Source organism: Catharus ustulatus, chromosome 8 (genome assembly GCF_009819885.2).
Source record: "Catharus ustulatus isolate bCatUst1 chromosome 8, bCatUst1.pri.v2, whole genome shotgun sequence".
Lineage (NCBI taxonomy): Eukaryota > Metazoa > Chordata > Aves > Passeriformes > Turdidae > Catharus > Catharus ustulatus.
The window spans coordinates 9,892,146-9,919,486 of NC_046228.1; the positions used below are offsets into that span (position 1 = coordinate 9,892,146).

Sequence of the window (27,341 nt, forward strand, 5' to 3'; positions counted from 1 at the left end):
CTTTGTGTTATTTTTTTTCCAATTTTTACTTTATTTGAACAATGTTTATTTTTACATAAATTTATACATTTTTCTAGATTGGCAAAGCTCTACCCAATAGGAACATTTTAGCAAATTATTAAAATCTTAAAGGCTTTTATAATTTTTTTAAACAAAAATTATAAATTATTTCCGTTTACTTACATTCACATCCGTGTCAAACTATCTATAACTAGTATTTCTCCATTTGTTCAGGATCCTCACAGCAACTGCAAGAATCACTGGAACTCCACAAAACCTCACAGAAAAGTTTTGATTTAATCCTCAACTTTAACAATAAAGCAAACTTCCATTTTGCATTTAGTCCAGTTTGGCTCCATCTCCTGCTCAAAGTTACAAACTACATATGGTAACATTTAGAAAGCCTAAAAATATGAACCTCAAAGGTGTTAATCTTACAAAGTATTTGAAGAATGTTTGCTAGAAATGAAAACTCTCCTAAGATATTAGAAGTGATCAGTGACTCAGGTGTTAAGTTTTGCGTATTGATTATTAAGAAAAAGAACAACTGAACACCTATATTGGTGAAAGCAGTGGTACTCTGGGATGTCCTACATTTCAAAGCAAGTATGTACTTTCACTGAATTCTGCCTTAAAAACTACAGGTAGAAAAATCAGGACACTGAAGAAACTCAAGGATACAGTAACTCTCAACAAAGCTTATTTTTAAGACTCTAGGAAACACAGACAGACTGAAAAGGCAGCTTGTAAATTCTGATGTTGTATGGACCAGATATGAACCATCACAAAGAGAACATAAGACCATCCATCTTGGAAACACTACACCAATTACTGCATTCTGTAGCAATGTGAAGCAAACAGCAAAGAAAACTTCTCTGCTACTCCTGACCTTAACAGACTAGGGGAAAAAGCTGCTTCTAAGTAATAATTACTGGTATTTTTTTCACAATACTTCCACCTTTGTATGAGGACTTTCCTTGAAAAAATTCAGCAACAAATGAGGTTCTATGTTTCCTGCTTTCATGCAGCTCTCTCCCATGCAAATAAATTTTCAATACAGCGGGCTGGTATGGATTTTACTACATTGTCTGCCTGACTTCATCCCTGTTTGAGGCCCTCTTGAATTCTAACCGTAGCTTCTGGCTTAGCAACCCAAGCTCACTGCAGGGCATTCACAGCACTTCAGAGGCTGTACTTTGACATCTTGAGGAGGTGCTGTTATTCCATCCTTTCCCATTCCAGCCCCACGTGTACCAACATTACTACAACACACTCAGTACACCAGATGAAATAACTGGTGCCATTATGTTTTTTCCCACTGGCTACACAACAGAGAAGCAGCACAGCTTTAAGGAGCAGCATGTGGGAAGGAGTATGCTCACAGGGCAACAGTGTCAACTTAGAAAGTGGCCTCTCTAAAAATGCCTTCTCAAGGACAGAATGAAGTTTAGCAGCAATTAAACAACAACAACAACAAAAAAAATCACCATCCCTCTAAACTTACCTTGAAGAGGGATTATGAAAATCTTGATAAATTTCCTAAATTTTGTACAAGTAGTTCTAAACCTTATTCTTTAGCAGATGAGAAACTGAAGGATAGCTAAAGGCCTGCCTACTCTTCCTCTGTGCTGTTACCAACATAGCCATCAGTTGTATCCACCTGACTGCTGCTTACCCATTTTCCTACTGTGCTTAACCCAACTTAATGCTACACTCAACCCAGAGATTTCCTAACGGAGCTGAAGTTGTTCCAGTTATTCAGCTGTATTTAGGCTTCATTATGCAGAGCACTGTAGGAAAAATCACCAAAACAAAACCCCTTGCTCTAATCTACTTCCACTTATTAATGAGATTATGTGATAAAATTTAGCATCAGTCTTAGGTGGATTTAGTAGGACACTTCTTAAAAAGCACAGTAATTAGCTCCATGGCCTGTGAACTACTTCCCTCTTCCAAAATTCAAACTATCATGATGATATCCTAGCAACTAGCAAGCCTCTTGAGAGCAGAGCCTGCTACTAACACAGCAAGTTATGTATCTGGTGGTCATGGATTACAGACACCTCAAGTGTGTCCTAACACACACTGCACACAAAGGCACCAAATCAGTAACCTGAGGTGTTAACCTGCAGCTGCAATTCTTTGGGTGCCTCTCTGAATGCACTGGCTTCATCTGCAAGTAATTCAGGAACACTGATCTGCAGCAGCCCCCCTAAGTGCATGTTCACAGCTCTGGATGAAGAAGACACATTTCAACTTCTTCAGGTTCTCAAATATAGTCTGTTTCCATGCTAGAAATTTTGGAGACATTTGGGACACTTTGTTTCACATGTTGTACTTCTCTCTTCACTAAGAGAAGTCTTCTCTGCAGCTAGTGAGTCCCTGGAACTATAGAAAGCTTTATGTCACAACATCTTCCTCCTCCCAGCTTAAGACTTACTGCAGGTAGTAATTTCCCACATGCCTATCACTACCTGAGGAAGTTGCTCCCTATCAGCTTCAGTACTCTTCTATCATCGTGCCTTGTGATGCAAGGATAAGCACTCCTGAGCCCAGCCATCAGTTCATGCTCTCCTTTCCTGCATTTCCTGAAGTTCTCAGTGGGGAGCAAGGGTGGGTGCAGATCAAAACCTATCAGAGAGCTTTATTCTTCTGCTTTGTTGAATGTGCCCTACACAGAATAAATGCAACATACAAATTCACTGTTTCTCACTGTACTACTGAAAGTCACATAAGGCATTCTTAAGGTTATGTTTTTATAAAATGTACTATTTTAACATCAATGGATTCTCTTTTTACAATGGCTTTGTTACTATGAAATTAATGGTTTGTGCTAAGTCCCTGTGTTTCAGAAGAACACACCAAAACCCTAGACAGCAGGAAAATGTTTCACTTTTTGACTGGGGACTGTTACTTGGCTCAAGTTTTGCCAGTCTTTCAGGCTGAAGGGATGTAATGGAGAACTTGTTACACAGAACAATGTGCAGGAAAAAGAAGGGGCTGTGGTTTGTTTTGACACAGTTTTAGGGTCTTCTCAGACTTCTCAGGATTCTCTGATACTTACCTTTTTTCAGTTCAATAACCAAAACACTATGAATTTGGACAAGCATAGATTTGGGGCAATTTTTTTCTGGCACTGGCAATTTGCAGAAGAGGGAAAAAGGAAGAGGAGTTTGTGAGAATTGCTTTGTCTCATATTCTGAAATATGCCACTCCAATATGACCAGAGTGCTTGCTCCATCTCAGTGGATTCCTCTTCAGAAAGACAACATAACCCAAAAACTTAAAATATACAAGTTACAGCCATAAAACCAACCATTTTAATTGAAGCCTTAAAAAAAAAAAAAACAAACATGTGAGGCAATATAAATCATAAAACTATACTTAAGAAGAAATAGCTAGCACTTTTGGAAAAGCTTTAAAACAGCAACCAACACTTTACAAAAGATTTGAAGAAAGATAATAAAATTTCCATACTACAGGTATTGTATAAAGGTAACATTAACAATTATCTTATAAAATACAGCAACAGAGACAAAATGGATACTCAAGCTCATTTGAAACTAAGCCTTCTGGGATCTTGGTTAAAATGTGTGTTCAAAAACTATTTTAAACAAGGACTAAATAATTCATATTTTAAATGTACAGGTCCCTGGCATAAACAGCACTATACACATCTTCCAAAAAAGCAGTAATTACAAGCTCCTTCAACCATGTGTGGTGTCATCTTCTACGAAGTCTTTGGCCATTTCTGCTGTGATCACATCAATATGACTGACCTGGTGGAACAAAGAAACATTCGGTTTTTACAGTACCTCCTGCAGAATAAGACAGACATTTCTGAAGGCTCCAGGACTCAGCAACAGTCTATGATTAATTTATAATTCTCTTTAAAGAATGTGACATGGGATATCTGCAGGTATTTAAATTCTCTTTCAAGAATGAGAGAACTCTTTATAGAAGACCGTGACATAACTAGAAATTTATCAGCTGAAGTGAGTCTGATTCACTCTGAACTCTTGCTAAGTCTCAAATGCACAACTTCTCTTAATTATGTGTTTACCAGGAAGCCTATCACACTACGTACCTTGTTTCTGAATTTTACACCATAGAACTTGTCAGCTGACTCAAGCAGTTCTGGCCTAAAAGTTGTTGTAATAAACTGAGCATGTTCAGCCAGTTCCATAATCATGTCTAAAAAAGAACACAAAAACTCTTTATTAATTTAATATTTTCGACAAAGTGAGACAGACAAGAACAGCAGACTCTTTGCCTGATTCAAAATGAGGTTGTGGTTAATGAAGCAAAAACCCCATAAATCAAGAAAGTATCTATACCACCTTTATTTTCCACATAATACATACAAATATTCTCATTAATTCCAGCATGAACTGACAAGTCCAGCCACACAACAAACCTAGTATGGTATCAATCTTCTGTGATGAAGAACAGTACCACCACTTTTCCATTAATTTTTAAAATCAAACTAGACTTCAAAACAGGACTGTTTTTCAACACACTGAAGTGCAGTACGGAGATCCTTTAGATGCAGTAACAGAACAGAGCTTCTACATAAAACCAAATTCATGAAAACTTCCCCAAACACACATTGGGTTTCTCAAAAATGTGCTTTTATGATTAAAAGCTTTACTCTGAAACATCAGGGATGAGAAGACAAACTATTAACTTCAACCACAATGAAGATTATAAAAGAAAGACAAGTACCTGACACAGCTTTTCTATGCTGGGCATCCAAGGCTTGGTCGATTTCATCAAACAAATAAAATGGAGCTGGATCACATTTCTGGATGGCAAATATTAGGGCCAGGGCCACTAAAGATTTCTGTCCACCTGAAAGTTGCTGCATTTCTCTCATTTCACCCTGCTTGCCTGTGAACGATACCTAAGAAAACAATGCAACAGAAGATGATTTCAAAACACTAAACCACAGCATCACTTGCTATTAAACAAACAGGATCAACTAAATGCTGGCTTTTAAAAATATAGTTAGAAGAGAACCTAAACAAACATTCAAAGGACTTAAAACCAAGTATTTTTCTTTACCCTTATGCCAACTCCAGTGAACTGATCCACAGATGGAACACTGCTCTGAGATCCAGATCCCCTTTCACTCTCGGTGCTGCCTTCACCTTCATCCTGGGACTGACTGCCCTCCACATCTCCTTTCTTCATCACTAATGTGGCCTTGCCACCAGGCACTAACTTTTGGAATACTTCACTGAAATTTTTTGACACCTGAAAAAGAAACCGTCAATAAACCCATTCATTTTTACAGGAAATCAAATGCAGACAAGTGTTTTTGAGTGAAGACAAAAACTATCTTCTTCAAAGAAGAGATCCATGTTCTTAAGCAGAAGTGAGAAATGTATGCTGTACAAAGCTTGACTTAAAACAAGAGCCAAAACTGTTTTTGTAGTATGAGAATTTTCGAAATTTTTTTCAAGAACATAGAACTGTAGCAAAAACAAGATTTATTTAGTAACCTTCAATTAAGCAAAAATCCTTTAGAGAACAATTCACACATTTTGTAGTTAAGATTCTTTGTTAACATTAGAATTACTTTCACTAAATCTGGAGAATGGATTTGGTGCAGTTTTTTGCCACAGTTCCCAGAAAGGGTTGTACATAGTACATTGGAACTCACTTAACAGAAATTTATAGCAAAGCTAGAGCACTATTTGAGATACATTGAAAATGGTAGCCTTATTTATATTTCAGTATTAAAAAAAACCCACAAGCCTCAAGTTACATGACACTGTCTTCTATTAATATAGATTTATTTAGTATCCTCTTCTACTCATACTGCTGCTACACTATGGGACAACTTCAATTGATTTCAGTACCAGTGTCTTTACAATTGCTCCTGTTTTGTTACCTGTTTGAAAGTCAGCTGAATAGCCTCGTATTTCCTGAGCTCAAGGACATTCATCAGCTCCATGATGGATTTGTAGCCCCTGTCCAGTTCCTCTTGTCTTTTTATTAATTTTTCCTTCTGCTCTGAGAAATTTACAAACTGATCTAAAGCTTTTTTATTAACATGACTGTATTTCTTCAGTTCAGTATTGCACTGCTCCAGCTTGCGGAATAACTGTAAACAGAAAACATTAACACATCAAAGTGACTTGCAATTCTAGCTACATCTGACACTCAAGATGCAGGTGACACTAATGTTTTAGGTCATAAAACAGGAAACCAAGCATATTATTTACCTGCTTTAAACTTAAAGTCTGATACTTTTCAAAAGCCTCCTGGGGAAGTGAACCCAACTCTCGTATTTTCTTCATGCACTCCTCTTTCTTCTTCAGAAGCATGCCTTGCCTGTTTGTCATTTTTTCAAGTTCTTTTGTATCATGGTTAATGGCATCCATATGCTCTTTTTCCATGTTCTTCCAGCGTTCCATGCTTTTCTGAAGTTCTTTAATTCCTGCTTCTGTTTTGTCAATAGAGTTATCCAGATCTGCAATATTGAGCAAGAGCACAAAACCCAAAGATGTAAGTTTTACATGCCTGCGTAAGATCAGCAATTAGCCAATAAAGTATTTATGAAAAGATAGACTAAAGAAAATCTATTAAGGAACAGAAGGTTAAATTTCAGACAAAAGTCCAAAAATTCCTCTTTTCTTCCCCATGAGTATATGGCTTAAAAAACAAACGTACTACAGTCATATTGTTCGAGTCTAGAAAGAAAAGCAAAGGAAGTTTCAAGCCAAACAGATGTGAAAGCCTATTTGACAGCAGCTGAGTTTTAAATGACTCAGACAAAATTCAGGAACCACTATACAAGATCATACTTGTAGAATGGTAGCCTCACAAGAACCCATGACGACCAACACAAGTTAATTACATTATGGTCTATTTCTAAATCAAATCTAGTATGTGTGAACTTTCAAAACTCTGGAGAGTTTTCCTCCCTAAACACGATGTTACCAACCATCTGAGCGTGCCAGCGTATCCTTCACGCGTTTGTTGATAGCCTCAAGTTCTGATGTTGTGGCAGTTAGAACTGTGCCACCTTCTGTTTCTCGAAGCTCATTCAGCTCCTAAGGGGTAAATAAATGCCATCAATACAGCATGAATGGGAACATAAACCAGACAAACAAGCTATCTTCTGCTACTCTACATGTAACTATAATATAACTATTATATAGATATACTATTCAATATCTTTGTGAAGTTCTAGAGAATAGTTAGATTTTCAAGCAAATCTGTCATTGTAATAGTCCTACTGATACACAGGCTGCGTATTCATAGCAGTTTTGGTCAAAAACTTACTGTGCTGAAATTCAAATGAACACTAAACTCAACTTATACATAAGGAAGCAAACCCCACCACAGACAATGCAATGTAATGAATGAGTATTTATGATTTATTGATTATAAAACAAACCCAGACTGCAAAAGTACATTTAAAAGAAAATCCTTACTTGTTCCACTTGGTCTAAGCGTTTTCTCAGATTCTCATTGAGATATGTTTCAACTCTTGTGATAATGCCTTCCAATTTAATCCTCTCATTCAAAAGCTGTCTGTTTTCCTGAAAAATGTAGAGAAGTATATTAGTTGCCTTACCTGACTAGGACTACTTTTCCCTTGTTATTAAAAAAATTAATACAACAACAAAAAACCCTGTTCACATAATTATGTGTATTAAAATATCACAATTCTCTGGACTGTTGCTCTAATTTTAACTGACAAGAAAAACTAAAAGGTGTCTACTGTAAAAGTCAATGCACAGATCAGTGAGTTTATTAATCTTTACTTGTATCTGAACCCAATTCTTAAAGTCAGAAATGCTTTAGAGATCATATTTAAGTAGTATTATTTTTCCAGCAACATGTGTGTCAACCAAAATCCTAGTTTTGCCTCACCTACCACGCACTTAAAGTAATTGTTTTTCTTCCTCATACTGTGCATCCTCCCTTCAGAAGATACCTATTTGTATTTATTGTTGGAATGTCAATAGCAAGAACAAGAAAATTGTGATGATTCCAACACAAATAGCCTTAACTCTCACACAATCAACTGGCCAAATTCACCCAGTGTTTAAGAGAAACTTGCAAATATCCTTTGCAAATAAGAGAACTTTAAACACACCTACCCACTACTAATGAAGCACTAATTTAGTGACACTATATTCATAAGTGACTTTTCATACAAAAGGACAAAAGCTTATTGCTAAGAAAGGTACCACATTTAATGGCAAGGTATTTTCATTTTCTTACTTGCTGCAGTTGTCGAATTTCATCATTAAGAGCATCCACACGTTTCTGATCTTCAAGACTGAGCTGAGACAACAAATCTGTCCCCAGTTCTGCTTTCAATGATTCTCTAGTTGACTCCATAGCATGTAAACTTGCCTCCAGGCTCTGCAAGCTACGTTGCTGTGGGACAGATATTAGACAGAATCATTCCTCAAAGCAATCTGTAGATTTATACAAATATCACCTGTTCATAATTTTTGTGACATATCTCTAGTTATCTCTTCCTATTTTGTACTATGATGTTAACTAGAAAGGAATGCAAGTTTATCAGCAATATTAATGAAACAATTAAAATAAGCCAAGTAATAGCTTTCAATATCCCCATACCAACCTTAGGCATAAATGTCTTTTCAGACTGCTGCCTTTTCTCCTTCAGCATTTTCATCTCTGACAAAATACTGTCTCGAGAGGCCTTGAACTTTCTCTGCTGTGTTTCAATTTGCTGCATTTGGTTCATTAGCTGGTCAATCTCATTATTAATCCATACTGTGGGCTAAGGAAAATTCTGTTCTTGTTTTAAAAAGCATTTTATTCCTACTACTACCTTCGATTTTTTTCTATATGACATATTCATCTTTCATCAAACTAGGAAACAAACCAAAACTCCACCAACCAAACCACTTGTAGAGGAAAAACCAAGAATTATAAATAAAAATAACCTGAGCAACTTATCAACTTATCAAGTAACTTATGAGTACCAGGAACTAAGCAAAATGAAGCTTTCCTTGCTTATTTTACAACATGACATTCAGAAGAACACAGGGATACATTTGAACATGCAAGGAAAGCTCAGATCTTACAAAATACAGAACGGATGTCTCTAATGCATTGATGCAAGTCAAAAGCAAAGGAGTTCAGTTGGAGGACAGAATGACCTGGGTGATGTATAAGAAAAACATACAAACCTCCCTTAGCCCTAAATTGTAGATACTGGATCTCAAAAGGACACTGTGCAAAGAGACTGGAAAGACAAAACTCTCAAGCAACTCAGAGCGTATTACAACACAACGCTCTCCCACCTCCCCCCCACAGCGTAAGTGGGCTATGTAACACATCAATTCAGGACACAATACTAAAAATACAGCCTGAGTCAGAAGAAGCAGTGAAGATTAACACAGATAACAAGAATATCTGGTTTTGGCAGTTACTACAACAGACTCTAAAATGAATAGAAATCCTCATAATTTAGAGTTTAACCTCACCTCTAAGCTTTAAAGATCAGTATCAAATACAGCAACACAGACAACCAGGCTGCACACAAAACAGTCAAAACAAATGCCACAGTTAATATATAACAAGTCAGTCTCTTGCTTTCCATCTATTACTGTAAACACAAAACAAAACCTTTGTCATCACACAACCTTCCCCATTAACAACAAAGGATATTTTCAATGTTTCTTCGTAAGTTTTCATTGAGCTTTGCTTCGAGTTCACCAAGTTCTTCTTCTGCTTTTCTAACATCTTTTTGCAATTCAAGCCGAGACTTCCTGGTGTCATAATAACCTCCAGTCAAAGCACCTCGATGGCTGACTTGATCACCTAAGAGCAGAACAGAGTGAGATATAAATGTACACTACATGCTTGCCAGAAAGTCCAGCACAGTTTCTGCAGTGCAACTTAGCAGGTTAACCAGAAATTTTAACTAAGCTACAAAAGCACTGAATGTATCAGCAATCATGTATGTTTACAGTAATTAGGGAAATGTTTATTGCTGTATTCAATTTAAGTGCTATTCCCTTTCTCAAGATCATCACAGACTGCTAGGCTCTCCTTTAAGCATTGGCTTATTTTTGTTTGGTTTTAATTAACTTCTGAAACTGTGCATCTTGAAGAAAAAAAATAATTCTATTAAGGAGAAAATGCAAATGCCTAGCACTACCATTTTGAAAAAAAGTCTTAAATCTTCTATGAGGAAATAAAGAGATGAAGTAATTAGCAGCATCTGTGGCTTGCAGAGTATGCTGAAACTGAAAGATTAATAATTTCCTCCTCAAACACCCTTAGGAATTTTTAAAATTGACTTTAAGACAGAAAATGACAGCAATAAGCCTGCAGGGAATCTGCCCTCTTTAAAACAGGCAATCAACAAGAGATATAGATTATTTCAGAGAACATAACATGTAAACATCTCTGTTGCACAGAAGAATTTACATTGCCTTTATAAGGAATTAACACTATTCATTCACATTCTAAACACTGGTTTGAGCTTGGGGAAAACACCAGAAACGCTCTAGGAAAACAAATGCCTGTTAAATTGGATAAAAAACCTGGATGAATGCAAAACCTAATCTGCTTTGCAATTCTTGGGATGGAGAAACATTTAGATCACAAGAAAATTCCATACCTTGCTAAGTAATCCTGCATTTTTAAGTACTGTACTTAACCAAGTGCAACCTTGTACATACATCTCAGCCAAGTACACTGTTACTTTTAATAATCTTATTGCAACAACACTAAACAGACCATTTTATGAGCCCCATGTTCCCAGAAATCCTATTTTTACAATAAATAACTTATACAATTGCAGTATTTACCTTCCAGAGTGATACAATCCATTGTGAAAGCTCTGGCCAGCTGGGTAGACACTTCCATGCTACGACAAATTAAAGTCTTCCCAAAAACATGTTTGAAAGCTTTATCAAATCTTGGATTGTACCTCAGTTTACTGATCATAGGAATAGCATCCTGAAGTGACAGAATTACAATTCAGCAATTAAAATAATTCTTGACTATCAGGTTACAATAAAACTCTACTTATTGGTATTGTCTTTTTACTTGTAAAGTGCAGTTAATGAAGAGCAGATACCTTGCAGGAAAGTGTTTTTCTAAAACAGTTTTTTTATGTTCAGAAGTATACATCAGAAGCAGTATTTAACTGCAAACAGAAAAGCAAGTGATGGACAATAAGCAATGCACACGTTCAAAACATGAGGTTTGTAGTTACGAAGCAGAGGTAGGTTCAAAAGTAATTCTAACTCACATTAGTCTCAGGATAAGCAGTATCTCTAACATCCAGCTTGTTCAGAGGGAGGAAAGTAACTTCTCCAGGAAGGTTCATTTTGTTAAATTCCATTAGGATCTTTGTACTGACTTCATCAGAATCCACAATGTGATAGAACAACCTGTTTAACAAGCCAAACAAGTAGGCAAAACTTTACTGTGCTAAAAGGACAAACATTTGTATACAGACAGTATTCATGCTGATATCATTAAGTAACCCATCACTATTAAGCTGCATTGCACTTCCAATTCCATGCCTTACAAAAAGCAAGTGGAAACTCTTTTAACTTTGGTTAAAATTAGATTAGCCAACAACTTTACATTCCCCCATCCAGCCAGGAGCAGCTCAATACACATACAGTGCCGCTGTGTCCACACCTCTGTCGTGCATTCCCATTACACAACATTCACACCCACTCCCTGCTGGATCTCCAGAGCTTGTCTCTGCTGCCTCTATACACGACACACAGAGACCTCATCCATCCATCTCCCTTGTGCACTATGAGGACTGGAGCCACAGGGACTGAAATAAGCTATTCTGCCTTTGCAAAGTGAGCTACAGCTTGCTTGTCACAGCTTCTTCCAAACTATGGGGCAGAACAGGATTCAGAGAGAACTGTGAAGTGCTGGGAGAAGACAGCCTTGTTCACAATGACAAGATTCAGAAGAGACTGTATTTCTAATCATAGTAGCATCAACATTTGTATGTGACACTTCGCAAGATCATGTCACCTCTGTCCTCCTTCCTGCTCTTATGCCACTATCTACACTTCATTAGAACAAGAACTTTTATGACTCTCAAAGTTGGAACAGGGACTGATCACACAAAAAGACAATTTAAATTAATTTGAGGTGTCAGATGTTGCAGCAAGTGGTGGATCAGAAGGCATTTACTTCTTCTAGAAAACATTTTAAACGGATTCACTAACACTCAACATCTTTTCAGATGACTTTCAAAAAGCAGTTTTTGACGATTTAGAGACCATTCTCAACCATGAGATTTTCTAGTGCATGTGAAATAATTTTTACTATTATTGAAACATCAGCCTTTCTTACTGTAGAATTCTCCACACTGGAAGATGCTGTCCATTTTATCCAATTCAATATTCAATAATTCAGTCTCACCACCAATCCCCCTGGCAAGTGTCAGCAGTGTGGGTCTGGGGCCGTTTTGATAGTTTTTTTTTTTTCCTTCTCTGGTTTTGTTTTAGATTTTTTTAGACAAAGTCAGGAGCAGCTAGGATTAATATTTAAATAGGCAGAATTCATCTCAGTTCCTTCTCAAAGGGACAGCAGTTTGATCACACTATATAGAATGCACTTTGACAAAAAAAGGTAAGACTTCAAGTTCAAAGGAACAGAATTTCAGTAGCAGCTTGCAACAACAACTAAATTGTGACACTGCACTAAACAGCACAAAATTACCTGTTCCCTGCAGTGACTTCAACACAGGTGTAGAATGCTGGTTCACATTCAAAGTTGTTCATCACGATTCCATGATAGCCATTTAGAACATGCTGGTTTATGCCTTTTCGACGGAAGTGCTCCAGAACTTTGTTTATGCTGTCTATACCATTCAAAATGGCCTGTTAAATACAGTTAATTATTGCATTGCAGTTAAAATGTGTGGGCATATTCATTCTAGCTTTAACTTTGTGACAGGTGTAACCTCCTTTTTTGCCAAATTCCTGTTAACTAACCTACAGCTCTAACAGAAGATATCTAAATAAGGGTCCATTACTTTTCAGTTTTGTTTGGGGTTTCTTTTAACCAAAAAGATACTAGGAAATTTTTTAAACATTCAATTTCTGCCTAATCTCCTCACATCAACTACCTTGAGCTTAAAAAACTCATTTTCAAGTAGTGCTACAGCTATACACATTTGAAAAATTCAGCCCAGAATATAATTTGTCCATCTTGATTATGGCAGAAAGACTATAATTTAAAAAATAACAATCATATCTTTCATACAAAACTGACTTGTCCTTTGAGAATGAGATCCCACAAGGAATTATCAAGAGTGTGGTTATCTTACCTTTCCTGTTGCTGCTCTGAGAAGCTGCTGTTTCTTTTCTAGATCCTCTCTCTTTGCGGCAAGAGCTTGTTGTTCTGCATTCTCTTCTCTCCACAGATAACTACAGAACAAAACCAGTAAAATTTTGTAAGTGTGAATGCAATCTCAACGTTTTATTATTATTTTCTTAAAGACAGCTAATCTAATGGGAAGACAAAGTGCAGAAGTTCATACATGGCCATATTTCAAAAACATACCTACATGCCATGTTAACAACTACACAGTTGGGGTCCTTCACATTAAGTGAGACTGAGACATATTTCAATTAATTACTAACTTTCTTTCACTCTGTAGTTCATCCTTTTTATTTTTCACTTCATAGTATTTTCTGTCCAATTCTTCAACACGAGCCTTCACTTCATTAAGATCCTGGTCCAGTTTCTAACACAAAGAAAAGAACAATATGAAATTACAGCTCTCTGTTTAAAAAATATTATTCAAAACTGAGCTACTAAAAATTCAGAAAATTCCCACCTTTTAACCAACTTACAACAAACTGCAAAAGCACTAAGAATAAAGACAGCTTTGTAAAGAAGCAGTCCCAAGGTGTAGGTGCCACACAGATGGCAAGGCAGGCACTGAGTTCAACTGTGCCTCTGGGCATTAAAGTGAAATGGATCCCTGTAAGTCACAGAAAGAACTGGAATCAAAACAGCAACTAACGTACTTACAACTTCTGTGCAATCATACTCGGAAATGACATTTGTGATAAGTACAACTAATCTTGTCTGCCATGTCAACCTGCTATTAGTCAAAAGCCTTAGCCTGCTCTCCAGCAGTACTAGACTTTCAAGACAGCTGCTGTCAACAGTGTGCTGTTTAAGCCAATGCACAGACATCCCCCCTTTGCTCACTTAACACCTGCCATTTTCAAAGCAGTTCAGGGCTAGCACTCCGTAGTGTTTACATATTTATATGTGTACAGGGAGTAACTGTGTTCTAAAAACATAGTCAGCTTGTCCCAAACTAACCCTGCAAGCTCCCAAATCACATTCACCCAAGATGACTTTAAACAAAAAACTCTTCACCTAAGCATAAATCAACCTTCCTTGAGGAGGAAAAGGAAACCAAGATGCATTTATAAAAAGGAATCAAAACCCACAACAAATTTAACCCTTCTACAGAATTACCATTGAGCACAACAACATACAGTACAACTGCAGTCAGCCAGATGCAAATGCTACTTTCTTCATTCACCAACCCAGAGAATCACAATTTTGTTAGTAAGGGTCCCAATATTTTAGCAGTACTTTAGCAGAATACTATCATCTTTGTACAACTACACTCCTGCACGGTGTCAGACTGACCCTCAATTTCAGTAGGTATATTATACAGAGACCAAGAAGACCATAAGCATTGGCACTCTCTCAATATAAAAGCAGGGTTTTCATTGCTGGAGCTCCTAGCAGAAATGTCATCTTTGGATTTTTTTCCTGTATTTGCACTGTAAGAGCTGTTTCTGAATGGTAATTAAAATCTAAGTTATGCAGGTAACAGATCAATCTTCTAATACGCCTAGGAATCTAACTTCTAACCAGCTGCATCCATAGTACAAGGGTGCAGTGCCTGCTTCATAGACCCTGTTGCTTGGGAAAAATGAGGGATGTGAAAACAACCAATACTTCTACTTCTACAACAACGTAACAAGTTGTTTTCTACGACATGGCTATGTTTAATGTAGACAAGACCAAGGCAAATAGAAGCCTCTTCCTGATAACTCAGGCCAAACACATTGGGGAAAGTACCAGAAGGCAAAGCCAACACACAAAGTGAAGATAGTGCAATGCTAAAAGGAGTTTAAAGTTTACCTGCAGATGTTTTCAATAAGCATTTTTTCAGGCATTGAAGTCTGACTGTCCAAGATTGAGTATTTAACCCTTTTCTCAAACAGACGGAGTAAACTGAAAACTTACACTGTATTGTTCCAAGTTTTTCTCCTTGTTTGCCTCTGTATCCTCTAAATCCTTGTGTATAGCTGCAATCTGCCGCTTCTTGTCATTGATGGCTTGATCTAAAGACTTCAGTTCTTTCTTTATCCATTTATCCCTTTCCTCTTTGGAAGTAAACTGGCTCCCTCGACCTTGCTTTGCATAAAGATCTGTTCTTTCTTGTGTAGCCTGTGCAAGTCTGTTTTGAGAAGAGAAAGACACGTTGTATTATAAAGAAATCTTGAATTTATTAATAGCAAGCATTAAGAATTACTATTAGAATTTTCCACAAGTGTCAAACCAGGCTCTAAAATTCAAGCACCAAATCAGTAACAAAAAGAAAAGCATCATATTATAAAAAATAAAATCATTCACAAGAAGTGGTTAAGCTTAGAAAACCATTTTGCCAAGCACTGTTCACACCCCAACAATAAAGCACACTTTTTACAGACCATCTCCAAGCACATGTAGCTACCCCACTGTCAAGCAACAAGTGCAAGTTTTTGTTAACTGCAGATGGACAGCATTGATAAAATTTGCATAGAATGCCACAGACCTAGCAATTCCCCTCTCTTCTTTTTCTTTTACGCTGTTAAATTTTGGCTCTGTTTCTGCCAATTCTTTCTGCTTCTCCTCAATTTTCTCAAGAAGTTTTTGCCTCTCTTTTAGCAGTCTTTTCTGAAAGTCAAACAAAGCAATATTTAAAGTTAGTATTTAAACTAATCTAACAAACCTTACAAAACAGTGACAGGCTCCAGTCTAAAACCAAAACTTCAGTGTACATGAACATTTCCTTGTGCCAGTGACATTTTAAGACTTCACTGGTGTTACATACCCTTTGCTCACTGTTGCCAGCTAATTCATCCTGTAGATCTTTAGCCTTCAGCTCCAATTTAGTCCTCTGTTTAATCTGCTCCTGTCTTTCAGCACTAAGTTGCTCCTTCTCTTCTTTCATTGCAGAAATCTTTGTCTTCAGTTCTCGAACTTGCCGTTCTATTTCCTATGCAAATGTAAGTATGCAGTGTCTTAAAGACTCAATGAACATTTCACTATTTATCAAAACTCACAAGATCATTATTCCATAGATCACAATACACTAGATGTGTGAAAAATCCCAAGTTTCCAAACAGGATGAAAGTATGCAACAGAATTTAATATAGATTAAATATTAATCTCCTGTAAAAAAATCCCCAAAACCACAAAACAAAACACACCTTTGGAGAGACCTTTTAAAAGTATTTTTACCTCCATTTTATCTCTTGCATCTTGCTGTGCATCTCTCAGCTGCCTCGATTTTTCTCCACTTGTTTCTCGTTTAGCAGAAAGCTGTATGGAAATATCACCAATAGCTTAAGTAGCCAGATTCTGCTTTAGTTGTGGTTCCAGAAATAAAATAATTTATTTAGTGAAGAACAGTGATGCTGAGGAATACATACAGTGCAGGTAGTTCGGTGTGCAACTGCAGATTAAGCTCTGCATGGTGGAAGCCACAGGCAAGAGAATTAATACTGCTTTGCATAATAAAAGGCACAGGAACCTGTAGCACTCAGAGACACAGCAGGAACCCCCTGTTTCTATTGTGATGGGATAGTTTTCTTTGCTGGGGATTCCTCCTCGGAGGCACCATACTGAGCTGTTCCTTTGTTATTTAGTTATTGCACCAAGATTAAATTATTTTAAGGATCAAGACATGCAAGACTCTGCTATGGGAAATCTGGTCTGACTGTAAGTGTGGTGCAGGGAGCTGGGCAAGGCACCTGTGCTGGGAAGGTGTTTCAGTCCTAGCTCAGGTCGTGCAGTTCTGGCTGCCAGGATGGATGGCTGGACAGGAAAGGTTCCTTAACACTGTCAGGATTCTATTAAGGGCCACAAGGAGATGGTAGCAAAAACAAACCAACAGCTCATTACATTTTGTACTAGTCAAGATATTTTACCTCATCAAGCTTAGCTCGTGTTTCATTAAGTTCCTGATTATAAATGGTGTATTCTAATGCTCTCCTCATTTTATCCCATTTCTGGTATTGTGCCAGCTCTTCTTTCTCCTCTTCCAGAGTATGCAGTCGTTCTTCAATGTATTTCAACAACTCGTTGATCTTCTCTCGTTTCCCCTCTTTAGAAAACATGACAAGATTGAGATTCAGTTAAACATGGTAATATAACCCCACATCCCTACAGCCACTGAATCTACTCCAGTTATTCACAATTTGTGAACATACATTTCTGAAATGTAAGAACACCCCATGTCCAGAAGTCCTCAAAAAAAAAAAAAATCCCAACAGCAGAACTATTATTTGTTATGTAAGGCAACACATGCAGGTACTCTTGGCTCACACACTTAATACAGATTGTACAACATTTACTTTAGTGTTTGCACAGTAGTAGGGATCCTGATTTTTGGATCACTGCCAGTAGACATCAGTCATGTATTCAGAACAGTAAATTTATCCATATTAGCTTAGCTAAAATGTTTTATTATTAAAAGTACACAGAAAGTAAATTATTAAACTTTTTGAGATATTGGAAATTCAAGCAAGAAATATGACAAGCTCTGCATTGTTTAACATACTACAAGTAACATCTATCCAACTTTACTGAAAAAGCCTGAAGTTTTAGAGTCAATTGAATTACTGTGGCATAAAGTAATGATTTCTTAAGGTTTTACCTGTTTCTTTCATTAGTGAAATACTCTCCTCTTTACGTTCATCGTATACTCTGGTACCAGCTACTTCTCTTAATAACTTCAATCTTTGAGAGTCAGGAGCTGTGGCCATCTGGTTGATCTAAAAATTCAAGACCTATGATTTCAATAACCTGCTCTGGATGTATGGCTAACCACAACAAAGCAAAGATTGCACTCTTTTGCTCTGCCTGCTTGCCTGAGGTTTTGGCAGGAAGATTCAGATACACAGCATATACCACACTGCTTCCCTTTTGAGACAACTACTTCAGGACAGCAAGCATTCTGCTTGTAATGAAATTTGTTGCTTTTCAAAGGTTACCATTTGTTGCTAAAACTCAGGATTCAAATACTATGTATACTGAAGAAATCATAAACGACTCAAAATCATGTTTAGAGAAACTCAAGTTTGGGCTTTTAAGTCCTGGTGCTAAATCAAATAGTTTAAATGCCTCCATAAAACCACACTAAAATGCAGGGGTTATAAATCTTAAGAGTAATTCAGATCATGAAATACTCACTAATATGACATCAAATCAGTCCTACAATTACACCCAACATAAAACTCACTTCCTTTCAATAGAATTTCAGTGGCTGCATGCTTTTCTAAGAAGGTAACTGTTTCTAATTTGTCTTATACTAAAACCAGTACATGTATTTTTGCTGTTAAGTAGCATGCACCAATCACTACGAGTGACTTTCCTGCTCAAGCTGTTTCTTTCAAATACACACATTCAACCGTACAGGAAAATTTATTCTGATAAACATCTAACAGACTGTACTATGGGTTAGCATTCCCAACATCAAATACTTCTCAAGTCTTCTCCTGCATTCCTCTCCAAGAATGCCTTCCAGTAACCTTTGGAGGTGACAGTTCCCAGTCCCCTTGATGATCCATCCTGTGAGCCATTACAATTTGTCTGTGCTTTATCTGCAGATGTGAGTGTCCTTTGAAAGCTCTAGAAAGCTGCTTGGGTCTTGAAGACCAGTTAGGACAGCCCATGCCACGAGCCCTTTTCCTGACAAGTGTTCACTTTTGGTACTTGGCATTTTCCATTCATTCTCCATTGACAGTATTTTCAACCTCTTAAAATTCCCTACCATTACTTTGCTGCCTCATCTATAGGTCCAAAAATCTTTGAATTTACTCTGAAATAATCACAGGAATCAAGTCGGGTTTGTATTTAAGTATATGGAAAAAAAATCTGTAAAGACCACCATGATAAAAACCCTCTGCTACATACCAACATTTACAGACATAATTTTTTTTCTTTAAAACCAACATAAACTACTAAAACAATAGTATCTGCCAAAGCAGCGTGTATACACAAGAACTATTTCAACCTGAGGTAGAATTAGGTTTTGCTTTACTTCTGAAATAACTGAACTAAGTTTGGCATCCAGGAAACACGATACGCTTGACATGGATTCCTTTACTTTGTGAAAAAGAATCTTACCTTCCCTTGTTTGACAATATAGTAGGGATTACTGCGAGAAAATCCAGCACTTTCAAGAAGATTCATGACATCATTTTTCCTGAAATGTTATTATGAATCCATTAAAAACTTACAATAAAAGAGACAGCTGTAAAAATGCAGTAAAAGTATCACAACTATACACCACATATTATAATCACTGTGTGCATGGTCATCATGGTCTGTTTGAACAAAATTCTTTATTTGAAAATGGCTAATTCTAAAATCAAATGAGAGAATAAAAATGGAAAATATCTAAAATACCATAGAATTGGAAAGTGGTTAAGAAATAAGTACCTCAAAACACAGAGGAGGGAAATACAGGCAAACATATCACAAGGAAGGATATAAAACCACTGAGAGTGTGGTTACTCTTCTATTTAAAAACAAACCTGAAAGAAATACTATGCAAGCAGTTATGCACTCATCAATGGATGGACTAAACTGCAAATTCAAAGTCTGTATCTACTGCACAGGGACTGATGTTCCAGCTGTCAAACTAGTGGTACGCAGTATTACACAAATGAAATAAATTATTTCATGCTAGGGATGCAAGCGTTGAGTTTGCCTCTAGAATTTTACAGAAATGTTACTGCTCTCATTCAGATAAGGAAAAGAAGTACCTACGTCACCATTTTCTTGTCTAAGAAATATTGGTCCTTCTTGGCTCCAATGACTCTGCGAAGCGAAACTTCCTCTTTATCAATCTTAAGAAAACAAAACCCAGTAAATACACATATCTACTGCAAGCAGTTGTAACCAACCCAGAAAGTTTACGGCACTTTTTATTAGAAATGACTCAAAAGCAGGTACCATGCTGAAGCCTTCCACAAGGCTGAGATCACTTGAGTCAGAAATTATAATCTATGTCCAAAGCAGTTCACTAAACTTACCGGTAACCTGTTGTCAGAATTGTCAAATATAATCTCCACAAATGCCGAAATAACACGAGGACCGGTACCTTCCTAAGAAAGGAGATGTTTTGGTTAGACAGCTGCGACCTTAGAAAAGATTCTGAACTCATTCTTTTCCTCTTTTCCCAAATGACCCCACTTCCCCTTTCCTTTCAAGGACTTGAGATGCAAGAGCTTCTACATAAGATTCAGCACACATATTTTTATTTCTCAATCTTGGCTACTCATTCACCGGTGCACATTATCAACATAATGTACTACTGTGTAATAAATTCCCTTTTGCCAATAGGAACAAAGAAAGTTATTTTCAAAATAATTGGCTGAAAATATTCACAGCCCAGCAATTTAACATTTTTGTTGTACCATTCAAATGCATTAGTTTATTTAGTTTTGTTGCTATCTATACACCTTCACTTACATGCAACAAAGCCAGTCTCTGCTCTGGGCGAAGATGACTAAACTCATCACTGAGGACAAACTGAATTGCTGTAATAAAATAGTAAAGAAACAGAAAATTTATTCTTTCCTTCAGGGAGCTATGCAGCAGTTTCATTAACTCAAAACACACTGGTTTATTGTTGTATAATACAATCATGCTGTTGCTAAATCTCACAATATTATTCATTAAAAACCTTAATCTGCTGGATCTTTATCACTCAACCTGCTGTACAGTAGGATTTATCTGACGAAGCCATTGTTGCCACATTACTGGTTCACTGCCATAATCATTAACAATGCTGAACAATTCGAGATTCATGAGCTTCCTTTTACATATACAAAGCACACAGGCTAGGCTAAAAATATTGCTAAAACACTAAGCATTAGACAACTTATTAACACAACTGTCACAAAGCCTACTAATACCTTTAATTAGCATCTCTGCTCCTCCATTAATGCTCCCACCCCACAAAATCTCCCTCATAACCTTATATTAAAAGAATGTTTAAGCTGTGCCAAATTGATATTTAGTAGAATTTAACCACTAAGGATGTTTAAAACCACTGCAAATATCATAATCATCTTTCATGGCAGAGAATTTTTAGAATCAGTTTCCTCCTGTAAATACTTTTGCCAGCTGAAAGTCTTAGAAGGCCCTTAGTAAGAGAAGCTGAATTCTAGGGAAAAACCTGGACTAAGAATTAAACAAGTGCATTAAGATCCGACTTTCATTACTGTCAAGTCATTTCCAATCTGCCACTCCTTATTGAGGAGGATCATTTGTTAAATCAATTTCTAGCAAAAACAAGCAAAGAAACCCGGTATCTTCAGCATCCCTTGGCTAACAATAAATCCATGCTTACCATAAAAGAAGTTGCTTTTTCCAGATCCATTTCTTCCCACTGAAAATTAAAACACAAAGTACGACATAAGTTACAGTTGACACAGGTCAACAGTGCAATGTACCTTAAACACTACACAAAAATATTCAAGACCAGAACCCAAATATAACACAGCCAAATAAAACCTCAAGGGAATGAGGTGAACTGATAGATGGATCACTTAGCCACTGAGTACAAGACAGTAGCCCTTTGCCCACACAAACACATTACCTTGACCTACAAACTTCAAAACTATTCCACGGTGAGAATAACAGTTGCACCAATCCTATTTATTGTCATCTTTTTGGTTCTTATACTGCTATTCTGATGGATAACAACGCAAACCTAAGTAAAATTCTCCTGGCTCCAGAAACATTTATCCAGAGGAAACCACCTGCCTACACATTCAGGCTAACTGTATGAGCTTCATGTGGCACATTAACTTCTTAAGACTCCACTTGTTAATCATAAAAGACTCGAATAAGTACTATTTCTATATAGAAACATAAAGAACACAGCACTGTCCCAATATAACCTCAATGTTTATACCACAGTGTTTAAGTAAGGCCCAGCGTCTTCTCTTTAAGATCTTTAGATTTACATCACCTGTATCAGTTTCAAACCCACTTTTCTTCCAGCAGCAATGAACATCCCAGGCTTTTCGTCCCTGCCTGCATACACAGCATCCAGATTCACCTCATTCCAAAAACTACTTGGGATTACTATGAAGTATTTAAAAAAAGCAAAAACCTCCCAGTGAAAGTTTTTTTTTTAGTGTCTTTTAAAAGCATTAATATCTGGATAAAGTTTTAGCTCCTGCAGAAATAACATTACTAAGCAAGACATCTGTTCATGTCATATGCATGGTTCTTTTTCTAGTGCCAGAGTTAAATCCTGTGTACTAAGATTTTATGTCGAAAATTGACTTTGCTGTTGGGTCATCAGTCTCAAAAGTTGCTGCACAATCACTAAAGTCAATGCAAAACAAAAAGGTAGGGCCAGGCACCCACAGGCAGAAATAGAAGAGATGTGAGAATGGTGGACAACAACATGCTATTAAAATGGGAATTATTCATGAAATTGCACTTTAAAACTTACACTTTTTGACAGTCTACAGTCTGGAAATGAATTTCGTTAAAACTGGAAAAAAGACAATCTTCTTTCTCTGTACAAGTTTATAATTTCTGGTGTGCTTATTTATAAAAATGATGACACTTGCACAGAAAAAAGAAATAAGAATCCCATACAAATTCTCTGCTGCTGTTCCTGCAAGGACAACCTTTAAAGGAGCTCTGGCTGATACAGAGATGTGCACCTAGGAAGGAATTTATGAACCTCACTCAGCTTCTGAAGACTCGGCTCCTGTCCCAACAAAACCGAATGCTGGTAGTTGTTTGCTGTAAGTGGCACACACCCTGTGGTACATTACACACAGCTGTACAGAAGTTCCCAAAACAGAAAATAACATCATCAAACGTAACCAGACTATAAAAACTATAAAGGGGACTAACATGAATATCATCTGAAATAATATTAATATGAATATAATCTGAAATAAAATCTGCTATTTTAACTAATGATGAAAGGCAAGTATCAGAACTTACCAATGACATTGTGTTTGGAGCTGAATGGGTCCACAATGGTTTGGTCCCTGTAGCTTCGAAAGCCCTGAATGATTACCTGGTGGGAAGAGGGAGTTATTTTAACAAAGTTTTCTCTGTTCTTCAACAGTTTCTCTACTATAATGTTTGGCAGAATATTTGTATCAATTACAATTTAATTTACCTGCCCATCCTGCACACGCTCAACTTTCCAGGTCAAGATCAGAAACTCAGACCAAACTTGCCACGTACCTAAGTAAGCATTGATTTAGGGACAGATTTCTCCGCTAGCAAGAGGTGCTAGTGCTTGTGCAGGCCAAACATGGCAAGCAAGAGAGTTCCGAGAGGTTGGTTTTTTTGTTACAAACTAGACAAAAACATGTATTTGCCTAAAGTATCATATACAAGAAAGAAACCTCAGTATAACAAGTGCTTATATTTAATTTTTATCAGGCAATCGCCTTAAAACATGAGAATTTTAGTAGAAAATTCTCCAAGCAGTGTAACTGCAGGCTGCAAAAACTGTACTAGACTGCCTATTTCACATGCCATAGTCTCATTTTACTGTGCAAACTAAAAGGAAACATAAAAAAGCAAGCTTGTCTTGGCTCCAATTCACAGCCTAACAGGACAAATAGAAATGTACACAAATAACTTCAAGAATTATGCAGCAAAGAGTCATCTGGAAGCAGCACATCTAACTTCAACTATTTAATTTCAGCAGCATTTTGAGGTTTGCCAAGGTACAGTTACAATATCCTAAAAGTTCAGCTCTGCATAGCAACAAAACTGATCCAACTTCCAACACCAAGCAACCTGTTCCATACATCAAAGCTGTGCTGAAAGCACAGCAGCTTTGCTCTGCTCAGTACCACCACAAAGGCAGCAGCCACCTGAAGGTTTGACATTTGCACATCTTTCAGCAAGAACACTTAAAACGGGACTATGGTGACCATTTAATAGCTGTCTTTGCCCAGCTCTTTCCCAACAGAAACAGGATACAGTTAAAACAGAGGTAGTGTTTCACCGTGACAGCTACAATACACTAAAAATTACTTCTTAAGACACAAAAACAGCTTGCAAGATACTTCTCAATATTATTATTGCCAAAGCTTAACATACGAAAATACTTTGTTTTTGTTTGCAAGGTTTATGGTCTCATCATCATTTGCTACTTCTCTGAACGTGTCATTCTTCTCTCACATCTTCAAGTATTAAAGTACTCCATATTCCAGAAAATGAGCATAATACCTTTTTTTTCAAGAAGCACATACAAAACTTCAGCAAAAAGCCTAGAAGTAGTATTTCAAACATTTAAGCAAGTCTTTCCTCACTGCTATGAGGAAATACTCCACTCTATTAAGAGTATACCCCAGCACCTCAAGAAACAGCTACCTTCAGAACCACATTCATATGCTGTCAAATTCTGGTAGTGTTAAACAAACAGTGGGGAAAAAAATCCTTCCCACAAAAAGTACTGGACAAAAGACTGGGAGAAGAAAATGCCCATATTTATTCATGTCAAGGGTGATGTCCAGTATGTGATAGGCCACTACCAAGTACTGCTGTGGAAAATGCCTCTTATCATCTGTTTGTACTAATGGATTAAAAGCATCTCACTAATACTGAATGAAAATGCCATGTCAGACAGCAAATCAAACACTGGAATTTATAAAAATCAAAATGAAATATAACTTTCAGGCATTAACTAACTTTTAGTCGGAACTCAAGAGAGTCCTTCTCTTCCCAGAAACTAAGGTTTTCTTTGTCAAATTCTCTTTGCAAAATTATTTCATTACTGGAATCTGAAACTAAGAATACAGGTAGGCAGCAAATTACTAATCCCTGGCCATCAAACACCAGACCAAAGCAGATGGAAAAGGATATTTTGGAAAAGGAACAGCATTCTAAACCAGCCTCCTTCAATACTACCTAAACCTCTTCTGAACTGCAATGGTCTGTGCTCCCTCTCCTTAGGCCAGACAGTTTTCTTTAACCACCTGCACTGTATTCAGATCAACTGCCCTGGAAGCAATCAAGGATTTCAGAATTTAACAGACCACACTACAGAAAGCAGGTTTAAGACAATGTATGGACTGAAGACTACCCAGGCACTGTGGCTGTGAACACCAACACCCAATCTCCCCTAAAAATCCATTCTGCCTCATCTGCCAGATGGAGACTTGTGCAGCAAGCTCAGTGCCAGCAGCTGTCAAAGGAAAAGCGGCAACAGAGTATCTTAATCTTAACCACTCACCCCAGGCTACAGCAACTATGTTCATTCACTTCAACATATTTAATAAAAAATATTTTTAGAAATGCAAACATTTGGAGACACTACTGCTTTCACACTCACTAAATTTCAAAGGGAAGGAGAGAAGTTAAAACAATGGGAAAAAAGCTGGTCACTACTGCTTTTCTTTTTTTACATAATATATAAAGAACATCTGAGTTGGAACAATTAATTTACTTCATTCTCATAAGAACCTGAAAGTCTCCACAAAATGATAAAACCAATCAATTATTATGTCTTGAATATTGCTATAGAAGCACAAACTTTTACAACCCACACACCTGGGCACCACAGGAGTGTGTGATACAGGCAGACTCTGAACACCATCATCTTCTCCCCAAATCTTTTCTCTAGATGGTCTAGCACTTCATTCAGCCTACATATTCTGAAACCTCCTGACTTTTTCCTTGCCTTCTATCGACTCAGATTAAGACTTTAACGTCTAAACTCCAGGAACAACTTCTGGAAAGCAACAAAATAGGGGATACTGATAGAATAAAATTAATTCTTCATCTTATTCTCACATCCACACGTTGTTACACTTCCTTTTATAGCTCCTATTGGCTACTGATCCCCCAAATTTCCATCTTGTTTCCTCAAAATGAAATGTTTCCCCTGCTCTGAGTTAATTTGGACTTATTCTATAGAATCTAGAGAACAAAAGCTCTTATTCAAAGTCTTTAAAGCAACGTGCCCACCTATTAAGAGTGATTTACAAAAGCACGATAAAAGGCGTTTGAAACACTGCCCAATCAGCCAAACAGTAGATGAAATCCTGATATTTATGTACAACACGCACTTTCAAAGTCAATAAAGTATTCCGCTCAAGAAGTACACCCGCAGGGTGTCAAAAACAAGCGAATTTCGAGTCCACCGGGAAATGAGAATCCTGATAGGCTTTGTATGAACACACATATGCAGGAACACGAAAGCAGGACTAAAAATCTGCTGCTAAAGCTGCAGGGAAACTGCAGAAGTAATATAATGATGACCTCAAAAGCTGTGTGAAAAGGTATATACCAGGATCTATTAACCGAGCACCAGCCATAGATCGTTTGGCAAGGGTGAAGCATAACAGGTGAAATGTTGCATGCCCGGGTGCCTGAGACAGCAGCCCAGAGCAAAGAAGAGACCCCACAAGCTGAACAGGTGAAAGATGCCTCTGACAGCTGAGCAGAACCCTTTGTTTGGGTACGAGCCTTCCCCGGCCGGGACACCGGGGCTGGCGTACAAAGGGGGGCGGCGAGCAGGTCTCGGGTCCGTGAAAGAGAGCCCCCAGCGCCTCTTCACACCTGCAATGAATGAAAGGGGAGCAGAGAAGGAGAGAAAGCGCCGCCAGCCCAACAGGCGGTACGACCTGACCTGTGGCCGGGCCGGGGGCGCCTCTCTCAGCCGGGAGCTCGATCCGCCCCCCGGGACAGAAAAGATCGAAGTAAAGGCCTCCGAGCCCGCCGCAAGTGCGCGGGCCCCCTGCTGCAGGCCGGGCAGATGTGAAACTGCAGAGCCCCCAGCCCCGGGGCGGGGCGGGCTGGGCCAACCCCCTCGGCCAGGCCCAGGCCGCACCGCACACTGCGGGCGGCACGAATCCCGCCGGCTCACCTGCTTGATGTACATATTTGCCGAGGATGGGGTAGGCCCGCCACGCTGTCGTTGAGCCCGCCCTCGCCGTCTCTTTCCGGTCCGAGCGCTCGGCTTGACCGCGGGTCTCCGCCGCGGCTTCCCGCCCCCTCAGCCGCCCCCCGCTTCCCGCACAGGGCCCGCTCACCCCTCACGCAAACAA

General features: G+C 37.9%; 1 protein-coding gene across 1 annotated transcript; it reads right to left on the reverse strand.

Moving 5' to 3' along the window:
* On the reverse strand, window positions 1-27,341 carry SMC3 (structural maintenance of chromosomes 3). The gene is made up of 29 exons (XM_033066188.1): window positions 27,161-27,341; window positions 23,272-23,347; window positions 21,650-21,688; window positions 20,767-20,834; window positions 20,328-20,399; window positions 20,062-20,141; window positions 19,417-19,495; window positions 17,945-18,062; window positions 17,217-17,392; window positions 16,528-16,608; window positions 16,118-16,282; window positions 15,839-15,960; window positions 15,268-15,481; window positions 13,632-13,735; window positions 13,316-13,415; window positions 12,706-12,866; window positions 11,261-11,402; window positions 10,815-10,965; window positions 9,667-9,819; window positions 8,612-8,763; window positions 8,242-8,400; window positions 7,446-7,553; window positions 6,953-7,061; window positions 6,231-6,478; window positions 5,897-6,109; window positions 5,065-5,256; window positions 4,726-4,903; window positions 4,088-4,194; window positions 1-3,779 (listed from the first exon to the last, which is right to left on the reverse strand). Exons 1-29 carry the CDS (start codon window positions 27,173-27,175, stop codon window positions 3,708-3,710), a joined length of 3,654 nt encoding a protein of 1,217 aa, XP_032922079.1. The 5' UTR covers window positions 27,176-27,341; the 3' UTR covers window positions 1-3,707.